At 45.3% G+C, this 18,633-nt stretch overlaps 1 protein-coding gene across 7 annotated transcripts in view; it reads right to left on the bottom strand.

Moving 5' to 3' along the window:
* The window catches only part of LOC129841856 (myosin-10-like), an 87,308-nt gene that overhangs the window by 53,841 nt on the left and 14,834 nt on the right, over positions 1-18,633 (bottom strand). For 5 of the 7 annotated variants that reach the window (XM_055910183.1, XM_055910181.1, XM_055910188.1 and 2 more), the window contains exons 3-5: positions 10,658-10,864; positions 7,321-7,477; positions 269-296 (exon numbers count right to left, since the gene is read on the bottom strand). In XM_055910183.1, coding sequence (XP_055766158.1) covers positions 269-296; positions 7,321-7,477; positions 10,658-10,864 — 392 coding nt within the window. Of the gene's footprint in view, positions 1-268; positions 297-6,725; positions 6,776-6,891; positions 6,960-7,320; positions 7,478-10,657; positions 10,865-18,633 lie in introns of those variants that run through there. The other 2 variants (XM_055910184.1, XM_055910185.1) reach the window with 2 other exon arrangements.

Here is an 18,633-nt window from a genome sequence, read left to right as displayed (position 1 = left end):
GTGAGAATACAGACGGACGACAGACAGACAAGACAGGCAGACAGGCAGAAAAGACAGGCAGACATACAGACAGGCCAACAGACAGACAAGACAGGCAGACAGGCAAACAAGACAGGCAGACAGACAGGCAAACAGATAGACAAGATAGGCAGACAAGACAGGCAGACAAAACAGACAGACAAGACAGGCAGACAAGACAGGCAGACCGACAGGTAGACAGGCAAGACAGGCAGACAGACAGGCAGATATATAACCCCAGGTTACTCACGTGCAGAGGATAGATTGATCTTCTCTGTCTGTGAGAGAATAATAATAAAAGCAGAATATGTCAGTCTTTCATATTACCCAATGAACAGTACTACCTTCACTTCTTACACCAGTAATCACTGTAACAGGGGGATCGATACACTTGTCAATCTATCTCAGATAACCTGAGTGTGTATGTGATTTCAACAGCTCTCACTGAGCAGCATTGTCGTGTAGTGAGGAGGAAGGAGGTCAAAGCCACAGAAGTGGTCTCTCCAGACAGACCTGAGACCTCTGCTCCAGCCCACACTGCAGACACCAACACGATGGCCTGACCTTGTCTGTTACATTTTTGGTGTGTTTGTTTTAAAGGTTTCCTCGGAACCACAGACACACACACAGAGAGGCAAGCACACACACACGCACGCAAGTATATGCACAGACATGCACGGACACGCACATATACCGGTCATACTGGTTCAATTATCAATAGGATCACAGATCAGAGAGAGAGAGAGAGAGAGAGAGAGAGAGAGAGAGAGAGAGAGAGAGAGAGAGAGAGAGAGAGAGAGAGGGAGAGAGAGAGAGAGAGAGACAGAGAGAGAGAGAGAGAGAGAGAGAGAGAGAGAGAGAGAGAGAGAGAGAGACAGAGATAGAGAGAGAGAGAGAGAGACAGAGAGAGAGAGAGAGAGAGAGAGAGAGAGAGAGAGAGAGAGAGAGAGAGAGAGAGAGAGAGAGAGAGAGAGGGAGAGAGAGAGAGTCTTGTCGTCTAATGAGTTGACCTCGGGGCAGAAACGTTGCTCAATCTGTCTCTAACCGTTTTAATGGAATAGTGGAGCAATCAGTGTCTGTTTGTCAGGCTCCTATCATAATACATGTGGCGTGGGAAAAGTCCTAGAATGAACTGTAATTACTACTGCCATTTGCAGCACCAAGATATTCTCATTGCCAATGTTTCCATATGCTTCCACAAAAAACATGGATGTACAGTGCATTCAGAAAGTATTCAGACCCCTTCCCTTTTTCCACATTTTGTTACGTTACAGCCTCATTCTACAATGGACAAAAAAAACTTCATCAATTTACACACAATACCCCATAATGACAAAGCGAATACAAAAGTATTCAGACCTTGTGCTATGAGACTTAAAATTGAGCTCAGGTGCATCCGGTTTCCATTGATCATCCTTCAGATGTTGCTACAACTTGATTGGAGTCCACCTGTGGTAAATTCAATTGATTGGACATGATTTGGAAAGGCACACACCTGTCTATATAAGGTCCCACAGTTGACAGTGCATGTCAGAGCAAAAACCAAGCCATGAGGTCAAAGCAATTGTCCGTAGAGCTCCAATACAGGATTGTGTCGAGGCACAGATCTGGGGAAGGTTACCAAAAAATGGATGCAGCATCGAAGGTCCCCAAGAACACAGTGGCCTCCATCATTCTTAAATGGATGAAGTTTGGAACCACCAATTTTTAACAACCTGTTTTTGCTTTGTTATTATGGGGTATTGGGTGTAGATTGATGAGGGGAAAAAAACTATTTAATACATTTTAGAATGCTGTAAAGTAACAAAATGTGGAAAAAGTCAAGGGGTCTGAATTCTGAATGCACTGTATATGTCACGTTCGTCGTAGTGAGGAGACCAAGGCGCAGCGTGATGTGAATACATTCTTCTTTAATAAAACTAAGATCACTTAAACAAACTAACAAAAACAACAAAACGAACGTGAAGCTATAATAACAGAGTGCTGACATGCAACTACACATAGACAACTACCCACACAGACAGGTGGGAAAAGGAAACCTAAGTATGGTTCTCAATCAGAGACAACGATAGACAGCTGCCTCTGATTGAGAACCACACCCGGTCAAACACACAGAAATACAAATCATAGAAAAAAGAACATAGAATGCCCACCCAAATCACACCCTGACCAAACCAAAATAGAGACATAAAAAGTTCTCTACGGTCATGGCGTGACAGTACCCCCCCCCCAAAGGTGCGGACTCCGGACGCAAAACCTGAACCTATAGGGGAGGGTCTGGGTGGGCATTTCACTGCGGTGGCGGCTCTGGTGCGGGACGTAGACCCTGCTCCACCTCTGGCTTGGCCCACTCGTAGCGGGCCCCGGACTGGGGACCCTCGTGGTGAGGGCCAGACTGGGGACCCTCGTTGGGAGCTCCGGACTGGAGGGCGTCTCCGGAGGTTCCGGACTGAAGGGCGCTTCCGGAAGCTCCGGACTGAAGGGCGCCTCCGGAAGCTCCGGACTGAAGGGCGCCTCCGGAAGCTCCGGACTGAAGGGCGCCTCCGGAAGCTCCGGACTGAAGGGCGCCTCCGGAAGCTCCGGACTGAAGGGCGCCTCCGGAAGCTCCGGACTGGAGGGCGCCTCCGGAAGCTCCGGACTGGAGGGCGCCTCCGGAAGCTCCGGACTGGAGGGCGACTCCGGAGGCTGCGGACTGGAGGGCGACTCCGGAGGCTGCGGACTGGAGGGCGACTCCGGAGGCTGCGGACTGGAGGGCGACTCCGGAGGCTGCGGACTGGAGGGCGACTCCGGAGGCTCCGGACTGGAGGGCGACTCCGGAGGCTCCGGACTGGAGGGCGACTCCGGAGGCTCCGGGCTGGAGACCGTCGCTGGAGGCTCCGGACTGGAGACCGTCGCTAGAGGCTTCGGACTGGAGACCGTCGCTGGAGGCTCCGGACTGGAGACCCCCGTTGGAGGCTTTGTGCCATGTCTCACCCCTGGAGGCTTCGTGCCATGGATCATCACTGGAGGCTTCTTGCCATGGATCATCACTGGAGGCTTCGTGCCATGGATCATCACTGGAGGCTTCGTGCCATGGATCATCACTGGAGGCTTCGTGCCATGGATCATCACTGGAGGCTTCGTGCCATGGATCACCACTGGAGGCTTCTTGCCATGGATCATCACTGGAGGATTCGTGCCAAGGATCATTACTGGAGGATTCGTGCAATGGATCATCACTGGAGGCCTCTTGCCATGGATCATCACTGGAGGCTTTGTGCCATGGATCACCACTGGAGGCTTCTTGCCATGGATCATCACTGGAGGCTTCGTGCCATGGATCACCACTGGAGGCTTCCTGCCATGGATCACCACTGGAGGCTTCTTGCCATGGATCACCACTGGAGTGGAGAGACACACAGGAGGCCTGGCTCTGGGAACCGGCACAGGACTCACCAGGCTGGGGAGACATGCAGGAGGGTTAGTTCTTAGCACAGGCACAGGACTCACCAGGCTGGGGAGACATACAGGAGGCCTTGTCCTTGGCCGAGGCACCGGATACACTGGGCCGTGGAGGCGCACTGGAGGTCTCGAGCTAAGAGCCTGCACAACCCGTCCTGGCTGGATAGTGACTTTGGCCCTGCACGTGCGGGGCGTAGGCACAGGACGCACTGGGCTGTGCAGACGCACTGGAGACACAGTGCACAGAGCCGGCGCAGGATATCCTGGGCCGTAGAGACGTATTGGAGGTCTGGAGAGCAGTGCTGGCACAATCCGTCCTGGCTGGATGCTCACCCTAGCCCGGCAGATGCGGGGAGCTGGGATGTAGAGCACCGGGCTAAGAACGCGTACTGGAGACACTGTGCGCTCCACCGCATAACACGGTGCCTGACCAGTACGACGCCCGCCACGGTAAAAACGGGGAGTTGGCTCAGGTCTCCAACCTGACTCAGCCACACTCCATGTGTGCCATGGGGGGCGATCCTTTCCAGCCAGGATCTCCTCCCATGTGTAGGATCCCTTGCCGTCCAGGATGTCCTCCCATGTCCAGTCCTCTCTTCCACGCTGCTTGGTCCTTTGGTGGTGGGTAGTTCTGTCACGTTCGTCGTAGTGAGGAGACCAAGGCGCAGCGTGATGTGAATAGATTCTTCTTTAATAAAACTAAGATCACTTAAACAAACTAACAAAAACAACGTGAAGCTATAATAACAGAGTGCTGACATGCAACTACACATAGACAACTACCCACACAGACAGGTGGGAAAAGTCAACCTAAGTATAGTTCTCAATTAGTATTGGTATTTACACTGTCAGCACGGTGTCCGTTAGGAAAATGTGGCACCAAACAGCGTGGCCGGGAAGATTTTAATTTACCGGCCATTTGAGAAATATCAGACACATATGCATTGGTTTGTGACCATGCTTTAACTTCCTGACTGATGTCTTGAGATGTTGCTTCAATATATCCACATAATTTCGATCCTCATCATGCCATCTATTTTGTGAAGTGCACCAGTCCCTCCTGCAACAAAGCACCACCACAACATGATGCTGCCACCCCGTGCTTCCCGGTTGGGATGGTGTTCTTTGGCTTGCAAGCCTCAACCTTTTCCTCCAAGCATAACAATGGTCATTATGGCCAAACAATTCTATTTTTGTTTCATCAGACCATTGGACATTTCTCCAAAAACTACGATCTTTGTCCCCATGTGCAGTTGCAAACCATAGTCTGGCTTTTTTATGGCGGTTTTGGAGCAGTGGTTTCTTCCTTGCTGAGCGGCCTTTCAGGTTATGTCGATATAGGACTCGTTTTACTGTGGATATAGATACTTTTGTACCTGTTTCCTCCAGCATCTTCACAAGGTCTTTTGCTGCTGTTCTGGGATTGATTTGCATTTTTCGCACCTTCCTGAGCGGTATGGCGGCTGCATGGTCCCATGGTGTTTATACTTGCATACTATTGTTTGTACAGATGAACGTGGTACTTTCAGGTGTTTGGAAATTGCTCCCAAGGATGAACCAGACTTGTGGTCTTGGCTGATTTTTTTTGATTTTCCTATGATGTCAAGCAAAGAGGCACTGAGTTTGAAGGTAGGCCTTAAAATACATCCACAGGTACACCTCCAATTGACTCAAATTATGTCAATTAGCCTATCAGAAGCTTCGAAAGCCATGACATCATTTTCTGGAATTTTCCAAGCTGTTTAAAGGCACAGTCAACTTAGTGTATGTAAACTTCTGACCCACTGGAATTGTGATACAGTGAATTATAAGGGAAATAATCTGTCTGTAAACAATTTTTGGAAAAATTACTTGTGTCATGCACAAAGTAGATGTCCTAAATGACATGCCAAAACTATAGTTTGTTAACAAGAAATTTGTGGAGTGGTTGAAAAATGAATTTTAATGACTCCAACCTAAGTGTATGTAAACTTCCGACTTCAACTGTTGATGAATGTGATTGAAAGAACCAGAATTTTCATCCGTATGTTTTCGACAGTTTTTATTTGTCGGCTTTATGTATTTTTAAATAGTTGACAATGGAAGTTATGGGCCAACGGCTGCATTGGCCATCTCGGGGCTGCATTGGCCATCTCTGGACTGCATTGGCCATCTCTGGACTGCATGGCCATCTCTGGGCTGCATGGCCATCTCTGGGCTGCATTGGCCATCTCTGGGCTGCATGGCCATCTCTGGACTGCATGGCCATCTCTGGGCTGCATGGCCATCTCTGGGCTGCATTGGCCATCTCTGGGCTGCATGGCCATCTCTGGACTGCATGGCCATCTCTGGACTGCATGGCCATCTCTGGACTGCATGGCCATCTCTGGACTGCATGGCCATCTCTGGGCTGCATGGCCATCTCTGGACTGCATTGGCCATCTCTGGACTGCATGGCCATCTCTGGACTGCATTGGCCATCTTTGGACTGCATGGCCATCTCTGGGCTGCATGGCCATCTCTGGGCTGCATGGCCATCTCTGGACTGCATCGTCCATCTCTAGACTGCATGGCCATCTCTGGACTGCATGGCCATCTCTGGACTGCATTGGCCATCTTTGGGCTGCATTGGCCATCTCTGGACTGCATTGGCCATCTCTGGACTGCATGGCCATCTCTGGACTGCATGGCCATCTCTGGACTGCATGGCCATCTCTGGGCTGCATGGCCATCTCTGGGCTGCATGGCCATCTCTGGGCTGCATGGCCATCTCTGGGCTGCATTGGCCATCTCTGGGCTGCATTGGCCATCTCTGGGCTGCATTGGCCATCTCTGGGCTGCATTGGCCATCTCTGGGCTGCATGGCCATCTCTGGGCTGCATGGCCATCTCTGGACTGCATGGCCATCTCTGGACTGCATGGCCATCTCTGGGCTGCATGGCCATCTCTGGGCTGCATGGCCATCTCTGGGCTGCATGGCCATCTCTGGGCTGCATGGCCATCTTTGAGTTCTATTTAGCCGCCAATGATCACGGTGTAGCCTCTCAATGTGTCCATAAGGCAGAGGCTGGTGCTCTCACATTGGTAGAATTTTTACTTTTAGAGTTTATTAATTTTAATTAATATTTTTTATGATTAACCACGTGACAATGATTTTGAGAAATGAAAACATTATTATTGAAATGAAACTGTTCCACGAAAATGCACATATGAAAATCATAACAAATTTCTTTGACATGGCGTAGATGTGAAGGGGTCAGAGGTTAGAGGTCAGGGGTTAGGGTTACCTTGTAGCATGCTGCGGTAGGCAGGCTCTGATATAGCGTAGATGTGAGGGGGTCAGAGGTTAGAGGTCAGGGGTTAGGGTTACCTTGTAGCATGCTGCAGTAGGCAGCCTCTGATATAGCGTAGATGTGAGGGGGTCAGAGGTTAGAGGTCAGGGGTTAGGGTTACCTTGTAGCATGCTGCGGTAGGCAGCCTCTGATATAGCGTAGATGTGAAGGGGTCAGAGGTTAGAGGTCAGGGGTTAGGGTTAACTTGTAGCATGCTGCGGTAGGCAGCCTCTGATATAGCGTAGATGTGAGGGGGTCAGAGGTTAGAGGTCAGGGGTTAGGGTTACCTTGTAGCATGCTGCGGTAGGCAGCCTCTGATATAGCGTAGATGTGAGGGGGTCAGAGGTTAGAGGTCAGGGGTCAGGGGTTAGGGTTACCTTGTAGCATGCTGCGGTAGGCAGCCTCTGATATAGCGTAGATGTGAGGGGGTCAGAGGTTAGAGGTCAGGGGTTAGGGTTACCTTGTAGCATGCTGCGGTAGGCAGCCTCTGATATAGCGTAGATGTGAGGGGGTCAGAGGTTAGAGGTCAGGGGTCAGGGGTTAGGGTTACCTTGTAGCATGCTGCGGTAGGCAGCCTCTGATATAGCGTAGATGTGAGGGGGCATCTCATGGCGTTTCTTCCCTCGGTACATCTCCACTATAGACTCTGTGTAGATGGGCAGGTTCTTATAGGGGTTGATCACCACACAGAATAGGCCCGAGTATGTCTGCAAACACACACACACACCCAGGATAGATATACACAAAGTTCAATGATAACTAAAATACCATGCTTAATCTCAACAACCCATGCCCTCCCAATGCCTAGCCCCAGCCATTAAGGCAGGTAATGTCATATCACACACACACCTAACCTGAGTCATATAACAGCTACATTAGGAGAGGGAGGGTCAATCCCACCCAACATTCTCCCCCCATTAACCTACAGTATGAGTAGGACACATTAACCTACAGTATGAGTAGGACACATTAACCTACAGTATGAGTAGGACACATTAACCTACAGTATGAGTAGGACACATTAACCTACAGTATGAGTAGGACACATTAACCTACAGTATGAGTAGGACACATTAACCTACAGTATGAGTAGGACACATTAACCTACAGTATGAGTAGGGTCAGGTGGAATGTGTAAGAGGGCATTTCTAATGAAAAAGAAAGATAACTGTCAGGACAATCAATCAACCAGCTAGTGCTACAACACAGGTTTATGAATGAAATATGCAGGCAACAGTGTAAAGGTACTGATAACAAGATGACTCTGTGGATTCTGACTGGTCGCCCCTACCCATCCACCTCCTCTCACACCCTTCCCTGATAATCCACACATACAGTATGTGTGTGTGTGTGTGTGTGTGTGTGTGTGTGTGTGTGTGTGTGTGTGTGTGTGTGTGTGTGTGTGTGTGTGTGTGTGTGTGTGTGTGTGTGTGTGTGTTGGACTGAAATATGAGGGTCAGTATTTGTCCACCAAAATCCCCCATTTTCTCAGTATCTCTCTTTCTCTAAAGCGGATAAGATAAACATAAACGGCCTTCAAATTCCTCAACATAGATATACAATACAAAGTGTCGTTCACAATGTCACATTCTAACTCTTTCTGACACATTCTTCATATCAAAGTACCGCAACACTTATTTTTCTTCCTTTCTATCCATTTATCTTCCTCTTTCTATCTCTCTCATCCCTCCCTTCATTGGTTCATAGTCACGAAACAGGAGATGCAGCTCTCCTTTCTCCTCCGTCCTTCTCTCTCTTATATAAACGACTGTGATGTAACACAACCCCTCCTCTTATATCAGTTACACTGATGTCACAGTTCTCTCTACAGAGTACCCCCACTAACCTCGTGGGGACACACAATTCAGTCCCATTCAAAATCCAATTTTCCATAACCCCTAACCCTAAACTTAAACCTAACCCTAAACTTAACCCTGAACTTAACCCTAGCTCTTAACCCTAACCCATAAACTAACCCTAGCTCCTAACCCTTACCCATAAACTAACCCTAGCTCCTAACCCTTACCCATAAACTAACCCTAGCTCCTAACCCTTACCCATAAACTAACCCTAGCTCCTAACCCTTACCCATAAACTAACCCTAGCTCCTAACCCTTACCCATAAACTAACCCTAGCTCCTAACCCTTACCCATAAACTAACCCTAGCTCCTAACCCTTACCCATAAACTAACCCTAACCTGTAAACTAACCCTAGTTCCTAACCCTTACCCATAAACTAACCCTAACATATAAACTAACCCTAGCTCCTAACCCTTACCCATAAACTAACCCTAGCTGCTAACCCTTACCCATAAACTAACCCTAGCTCCTAACCCTTACCCATAAACTAACCCTAGCTCCTAACCCTTACTCATAAACTAACCCTAACCTATAAACTAACCCTAGTTCCTAACCCTTACCCATAAACTAACCCTAACATATAAACTAACCCTAACTCCTAACCCTAACCTATAAACTAACCCTTACCCATAAACTAACCCTAGCTCCTAACCCTTACCCATAAACTAACCCTTACCCATAAACTAACCCTAGCTCCTAACACTAAACCTAATTCTATCCCTAGCTCCTAACCCTTACCCATAAACTAACCCTTACCCATAAACTAACCCTAGCTCCTAACACTAAACCTAATTCTATCCCTAGCTCCTAACCCTTACCCATAAACTAACCCTTACCCATAAACTAACCCTAGCTCCTAACCCTTACCCATAAACTAACCCTTACCCATAAACTAACCCTAGCTCCTAACACTAAACCTAATTCTATCCCTAACACTATTTCTAACCTTAACCCTGAACCCCCTAGAAATAGCATTTGACCTTGTGGGGACTAACAAAATGTCCCCAGCTGGTCAAATGTTTGTTTGTTTACTATTCTTGTGGGGACTTCTATTCTCACACACACACACACGCATACACACACGGTGTGACGTGTTTATCTTGTGCTTATACAGTTGAAGTCGGAAGTTTAATACACCTTAGCCAAAATAATTTAAACACAGTTTTTCACAATTCCTGACATTTAATCCTAGTAAAAATTCCCTGTCTTCGGTCAGTTAGGATCACCACTTTATTTTAAGAATGTGAAATGTCTGAATAATAGTAGAGAGAATCATTTATTTCAGCTTTTATTTCTTTCATCACATTCCCAGTTGGTCAGAAGTTTACATACACTCACTTTAGGCGTTTGGAAATTGCTCCCAAGGATGAACCAGACTTGTGAAGGTCTAGAATTTTTTTCTGAGGTCTTGGCTGATTTCTTTTGATTTTCCCATGATGTCAAGCAAAGAGGCACTGCTTTTGAAGGTAGGCCTTGAAATACATCCACAGGTACACCTCCAATTAACTCAAATGATGTCAATTAACCTATCAGAAGCTTCTAAAGCCATGACATCATTTTCTGTAAACTTCTGACCCACAGGAATTGTGATACAGTGATATAAGTGAAATAATCTGTCTGTAAACAATTGTTGGAAAAATTACTTGTGTCATGCACGAAGTAGATGTCCTAACCGACTTACCAAAACTATAGTTTGTTAACAAGAAATGTGTGGACAAATGAGTTTTAATGACTCCAACCTAAGTGGATGTAAACCTCCGACTTCAACTGTATATACTGTACATACACACATCAGTTTTGACTTTCACTTCTCCCTTGTATGCTGTGCAAGTTTGAGTTTATGTATTATTGTGTCCTGTGTGTGTATGTGTGTGTGTGTGTGTGTGTGTGTATGTGTGTGTGTGTGTGTGTGTGTGTGTGTGTGTATGTGTGTGTGTGTGTGTGTATGTGTGTGTATGTGTGTGTGTGTGTGTGTGTGTGTGTGTGTGTGTGTGTGTGTATGTGTGTGTGTGTAATGTACACTGACGTATATCAAGCCAGAGTAGTATCTCTCTCTGAGGTTGTGTAGGACGGAGGCTTCGTTGAGACAGGTGAGGTCAGCCATGTCCTCCACCTTACTGAACCTGGGAGGATTCATCCTCTGGACCTCCTCTCTGGACAGGGTCAGCTTCCTCTGGCTGTCTGTTAGCTCCACCTCCACCTCATCCCCACGCTCCTCACGGATACTGGCAGACTGGAGGGTTGTGGTGGGGGGAGTGAGAGAGAGAGCAGGGAGAAGGGGGAGGAGAAAGAGAGAGGGTAGGGGGAGAGATAGAGGTGGCGGGAGAGAGAGGCAGGGAAGAGAGAGAGAGAGAGGGTAGGGGAAGGGACAGAGAGGTTAGTTAGTGGATGTTTCCTGGATCAGTATCTAACAGCACAAGACATGACAAGCCATAACACATGGTACAAACGCATGATAATAACACATGATAATAACACATGGTACAAACGCATAATAATAACACATGATAATAACACATGGAACAAACGCATAATAATAACACATGATAATAACACATGTTACAAACGCATAATAATAACACATGATAATAACACATGGTACAAAAGCATAATAATAACACATGATAATAACACATGATAATAACACATGGTACAAACGCATGATAATAACACATGATAATAACACATGGTACAAACGCATAATAATAACACATGATAATAACACATGATAATAACACATGGTACAAACGCATAATAATAACACATGATAATAACACATGGTACAAACGCATAATAATAACACATGATAATAACACATGGTACAAACGCATAATAATAACACATGATAATAACACATGATAATAACACATGGTACAAACGCATAATAATAAAACATGATAATAACACATGATAATAACACATGGTAAAAACGCATAATAATAACACATGGTACAAACGCATAATAATAACACATGATAATAACACATGGTACAAACGCATAATAATAACACATGATAATAACACATGGTAATAACGCATGGCAATAACACATGATAATAACACCTAATAATAACACATGATACAAACACATAATAATAACACATGATAATATCACATGGTAATAACGCATGGCAATAACACATGATAATAACACATGGTACAAACACATAATAATAACACATGATAATAACACATGGTAATAACGCATGGTACAAACACATAATAATAACACATGATACAAACACATAATAATAACACATGATAATATCACATGGTACAAATGCATGATAAGACAACATGGTAATAACACATGATAATAACACATGGTAATAAGACATGGTAATAACGCATGATAATAACACATGATAATAACACATGGTACAAACGCATGATAATAACACATGATAATAACACATGATAATAACACATAATAATAACACATGATAATAACACATGGTATAAACGCATGATAATAACACACGGTACAAACGCATGATAATAACACATGATAATAACACATGGTAATAACGCATGATAATAACACATGATAATAACACATGGTACAAACACATAATAATAACACATGATAATAACACATGGTACAAACACATAATAATAACACATGATAATAACACATGGTAATAACACATGGTAATAACACATGGTAATAACACATGGTAATAACACATGATAATAAGACATGGTAATAACGCATGATAATAACACATGATAATATCACATGGTACAAATGCATGATAAGACAACATGGTAATAACACATGATAATAACACATGGTAATAACGCATGATAATAAGACATGGTAATAACGCATGATAATAACACATGATAATAACACATGGTACAAACGCATGATAATAACACATGATAATAACACATGATAATAACACATGATAATAACACACGGTACAAACGCATGATAATAACACATGATAATAACACATGGTAATAACGCATGGTAATAACGCATGATAATAACACATGGTACAAACACATGATAATAACACATGGTACAAACACATAATAATAACACATGATAATAACACATGGTACAAACACATAATAATAACACATGATAATAACACATGATAATAACACATGGTAATAACACATGATAATAACACATGGTAATAACACATGGTAATAACACATGATAATAACGCATGATAATAACACATGATAATAACACATGGTAATAACACATGGTAATAATGCATGATAATTCAAAATTCAAAAGGCACTCGCACATCTGAGCAATCTTTTTTGCAGGTGCATGGCAACAGTTGAACAAGATGAAGGAAAAGGGAAACTGCACACTGCTCTTGATAGTATCACTGATATTTAATAAGCTTACGTATCGGTGTCACGTAGAGTAGGCCAGAAGGCTAAACTGGAAAACTTAACCTCTATCAAAATAAAAAGATGGCGGAGCTGCAAAAGTTCTTCTGTGCAAAGGTGTTTATTTACAAAGTGATTCCGGAACAAAAACAACAGTTCTGCCATCAAACATATACCTTATGGGCCAGCTAAAAACAATGCTACCCCATCCACAGCTCCAAAATGACCCCATGAACTGAAAGAGAGGCTCCTTTTGTAGGGCTAGCCCCTCCCCTCAGAACAATTAACACTAATTAATTAAGCAATTACCTAGTCAAACCTACATTTTCCATTAACTAAACATACTAAAGTATATACATTGCAACAGGGTTTTGAAACAATATCACAACATAACATTTACAAAATGACATCACTACTGACAGTGTCTTTCAATTGTGACGGACTTCTATGTCACAATCGGCCTCACGGCCTTTGTCATAGCTTTTTGAGTTTCTTAAAATTAGCACCCTTATGTAGACCTAGCCCCACCCACATCTGTTACACGCATGGAAAGGGGTTGGAGGCCGAAGGAAAAACAAATAAGTGCTACCAAATATAACAATATGCATTTCATAAATATTTGAATAAAGTGTGTAAATAAGACGTATTAAACACGTCTGTAAAACCACAATGAGGACATAGCAAGTTTTCATAAATCATTGGGTACATCGTACGACAAACATCAGAGTAATCTTAAATAGGCACATAATTCATGTTCAAATTCACAACATAACATACATAGGCATTTCATCATTAAGTCCTTTAGGAAATAATATCTGGAGGGTGAAAATCCAAAAACATTCTCTTTTACTCAGAGTATTATTAATATCACCTCCCCTGTCTGATACCTTAACTTTCTCTATGCCACAAAATCTAAAGGTAGAAATAATGCATGAAAATAACACATGGTAGAAACGCATGATAATAACACATGGTAATAACACATGATAATAACACATGGTAGAAACGCATGATAATAACAAATGGCAATAACACATGATAATAACGATTGGTAATAACACATGGTAATAACACATGATAATAACGCATGGTAATAACACATGGTAATAACACATGATAATAGCACATGGTAGAAACGCATGGTAATAACACATGATAATAGCACATGATAATAGCACATGATAATAGCACATGATAATAGCACATGATAATAACGATTGGTAATAACACATGGTAATAACACATGATAATAACGCATGGTAATAACACATGGTAATAACACATGGTGGTGTGAAATATAGGGTTTCATCACATGACAAGAGGAGTTGGGATTGATTTCCAGTATGAAGCAATAAGCATCACTGGTGTCCACATACACACAAATGACATAAAACAGTGCATACATTGATAGTGGTTGAGATGGCTAGACTGAGGAGGGGCGAACAGAAATAGACACAGAGAGAGAGGGAGGAGTTAATAACCCCAGTCATAGTACAGCTCTTATGACCGGGGGGGTCGACAGGAAGTGGTGAACTCTGAACTGGTCAGGTCACAAGATTCTACTCTATTCTACTCTATTCTACTCTATTCTACTCTATTCTACTCTATTCTACTCTGTTCTCCTCTGTTCTATTCTGCTCTGTTATATTCTCCTCTGTTCTATTCTCCTCTGTTCTATTCTCCTCTGTTCTATTCTGCTCTGTTCTATTCTGTTCTGTTCTATTCTGCTCTGTTCTATTCTGCTCTGTTCTATTCTGCTCTGTTCTATTCTATTCTCCTCTGTTCTCCTCTGTTCTCCTCTGTTCTCCTCTGCTCTCCTCTGCTCTCCTCTGCTCTGTTCTGCTCTGTTCTCCTCTGCTCTGTTCTCCTCTGCTCTGTTCTCCTCTGCTCTGTTCTCCTCTGCTCTGTTCTCCTCTGCTCTGTTCTCCTCTGCTCTGTTCTCCTCTGCTCTGTTCTCCTCTGCTCTGTTCTCCTCTGCTCTGTTCTCCTCTGCTCTGTTCTAGTCTGCTCTGTTCTAGTCTGCTCTGTTCTGTTCTGCTCTGCTCTCCTCTGTTCTGTTCTCCTCTGTTCTGTTCTCCTCTGTTCTGCTCTGTTCTGCTCTGTTCTGCTCTGTTCTGCTCTGCTCTGCTCTGCTCTGCTCTGTTCTGCTCTGCTCTGCTCTGCTCTGTTCTGCTCTGCTCTGTTCTGCTCTGTTCTGTTCACCATTTACTTCTGCCTGGCACACACACCCGCATTCTCAGAATACGACTAACCACACACTTAAAATATGAATGTAGAATGACGACTGTGTGTGTGACTATGTGTGTGACTGTGTGTGTGTGTGTGTGTGTGTGTGTGTGTGTGTGTGTGTTGCTGCGGCCTCTTTAACATTAGGAGGCTGAAGGAGTGTATTGTTCTATTCATAGAGCTCCATATCAGAACAGCAGAGAAACAGAGAGAGATACCCTGTATAGACATACTATAGAGAAGAGCGCCCGTGGAACCCTGTCACATTGTCAAACACAAAGAGCCTTGGAACACAGTGGGCACTGGGACACAGCAGAACAGAGAAGAAGATAGTGATCAAGGTAAAGGATAGAGGTGGAAGTGTTCTACAAGTGATGCCACTTCTCATAGAAAGACGAGGTTTAAAATGCAACAAGTAGAGTTGAGTGATGTAGATCAGCGCGCAGTGTGGCTCCAACAGATAGATAGAGCCCAGTGACTAAAGCAATGTAATAGAGGAGAACTAGGAGCCCTAGTACACTGGCAATAGAAGGAGCAACAGAGAGATAGAGCCCAGTGACTAAAGCAATGTAATAGAGGAGAACTAGGAGCCCTAGTACACTGACAATAGAAGGAGACTAGAATAGAGTTGGAAGGGGTACAGAGAAGCATCGAAAGACAAGGAAGTTATACCAACACTGTGAAATAGCATCTTAGAGAATGCTAGATCAATGCGTTACCATTCCATTGTCTTGAGAAACACACGGTTCTCTTTTCCACACCTGTCAAACAGGCACACGCCTGGAGCTAATTATTCACCTGTATGAGGACTGCTCAGAGTGCTGCAGATAGAAATGCAGCAAATAGATCATGAAAATGATTATGACATGGTATGGAATCATCTCAATTGAATGCATGGTGTGCTTATCTGCTATGTAGTTGTCAATGCCGTGCTCAACTGCACAGGACTGATGGACGCAGGGAGGCCTGTGCTGTGCCCCATGGTAGGGCAAGAAGTGGGCAACTCCGTGGAGCGCAGCAGTGCACACAGGTTTTTGTTCCAGCCCAACTCTAAGACACCTGCTTCAACTAACAATGCCCTATATGTCAGGTTTTGGCCAAGACTGTTCGGGTTTTGGTCACTAGATGTCCCCATTGCACCTTTTTTGTACCTTTTGTTTTTCTTGCTCTAATTATTGTTTGCACCTGTAGGTCATTCCCTTGTTAGTATTTAAACCCTGTGTGTTCCTCAGTTCCTTGCTCAGTGTGTGTAAGTTGGCACCCAGCCCCAGCCCAAGCCTTGTTTTATACAGATATTTCTCTTGTTGGATTTTCCAGAGGTTCTCTGGTTTAGTTCTTGTGTATTATTTGAGTAGTCTTTTGAGGTTTGTTTTTCCCTGCTGTTTTTTACCACTTTGTGGAGTTTCTTTTGTATTTTGGAGGATTTCCATTTTGTGCCTCTTGGCTTTATTTTTGGACATTGTGGATTTAGTTTCTTTGCCTGAAGATTTTGTTCTTTTATTAAACCACCATCTCTAGTACTGCTGTGTCTGCCTCATCTTCTGGGTTCTGACGATTATTAGTGACTATTTCTCGCACTGACAGAAACACTGAGCCATTATAATGAACCCAGAGGCAGCCAGTACCCAGGATTTTTTTCCATGCTGTCCCACCACGAGGGGACTGTCCAACGCCATGAAGCTGCTCTGGTTCAGCAAGAGGCCTTAATGGCTAGACATTCTCAACTTCTGTCAGAGATGCTGACTTCCATAAAGCAGATTTCGGATCGACTTTCCCCGGCAACCGCTTCTGCTCCAGTTCATCCGATTCAAGTGCCCCTGGCAGTTAACCCCCTGGCTGAACCTCGTCTGCCGCCTCCCCAACGATTCTCAGGGGATCCGAGTGTTTGTAGGGGGTTTTTGTCACCGAATGTTCTCTCTCCTTTGAGCTGCAACCATCGTCGTTTCCCACCGACCGGTCCAAGATAGCATATATCATCACCCTGCTGTCGGAAAAAGCCCTAGCCTGGGCTACTGCTGTGTGGGATGCCCAAAGTCCCTGCTGTGCCAGCTACTCTACCTTTGCTGAAGAATTCAAGCGAGTGTTTCAAGGTCCTACCAACGGCCCTGACTCAGCCAAACAGCTCCTGACTCTCCACCAAGGTCGGCGCAGCGTGACGGACTATGCCATCCAGTTCCGCACTGTGGCAGCAGCAAGTGGCTGGAACGACGAGGCGCTCACAGTGTGTTTTTTGAAGGGTCTTTCTGACACCATCCAAGATAAATTGGCCACTCGGGAACCACCGGACAACCTCGAGTCCCTTATCAAGTTGGCTTCACGCATAGACCAGCGTCTGAGAGAGAGAGAGAACTCAACCGTAGACCGCTCACCCTAGCTCCTATCGGTTCCAGCTCCGAGTCTCCACCTTTATCCTCGCTGGCTCCACCAGAACCCATGCAGGTTGGACGCATCTCCCAGGCTGAGAGAGACCGCCGGATGAGGGAGCGATGCTGTCTATATTGCGGCAAACCGGGCCATTTCCGCTCCACGTGTCCCGGGCTCCAGGGAAACGCACTCTCCCGTGCAGGCCTGGGAGGACTGTAACGGGAAACCTTAACCTCCTCCCATCCATCCAACTCCCGCCTGCTCATTCCAGTTACCCTTTCCTGGGACGACCACGAGTTTTCTCTTCAAGCTTTGGTAGACTCTGGAGCCGCAGGTAACTTCATGGATGGGGTCTGGGCGAAGGAGAATGGCGTTCCTTCTGAACCTCTAAGTGACCCCATAAGGGTTACTACGTTGGATAGAAGCCCTTTGGGATCTGGACTTGTCACTCGTGCCACTACCCCCTTGGGACTTTCAGTTTCCCAACACCAGGAAGTGATGAACTTTCATCTGATCTCCTGTTCCGAGTTCCCTCTCGTCCTTGGTTATCCCTGGCTTCACAGCCATAACCCTCACATTGACTGGTCTGTGGGCACTATCAAGCAGTGGGGTCCTACGTGCCAAGCCACTTGTATCTTCCCGAGTTCCCAGAGTTCCCCTTCCGAGTCTCTAGAATCCATCGACCTGTCCCGAGTTCCCGAGTGTTACCATGACCTCAAACTGGTATTTAGCAAACAGAGGGCCACCAAACTACCACCCCATAGACCTTACGATTGCACCATCGACCTGTTTCCGGGGACCTGCCCTCCCAGGGGTCGGATCTTTTCCCTTTCTCCTCCCGAACGAGCTGCTATGGATACCTACATCAAGGACGCTCTGGCAGCAGGCCTCATGCGTCCATCTACCTCGCCGGCGGGAGCAGGGTTTTTCTTTGTGGCCAAGAAAGACGGTGGATTACGACCTTGCATTGACTACCGGGGACGAGTGGAAGACCGCTTTCAACACGCCTACTGGTCACTACGAATACTCGGTGATGCCCTTCGGCCTGACCAACGC

This window comes from Salvelinus fontinalis, unplaced genomic scaffold, assembly GCF_029448725.1.
Source record: "Salvelinus fontinalis isolate EN_2023a unplaced genomic scaffold, ASM2944872v1 scaffold_0002, whole genome shotgun sequence".
Lineage (NCBI taxonomy): Eukaryota > Metazoa > Chordata > Actinopteri > Salmoniformes > Salmonidae > Salvelinus > Salvelinus fontinalis.
This window is presented reverse-complemented; position numbering and strand designations above follow the sequence as displayed.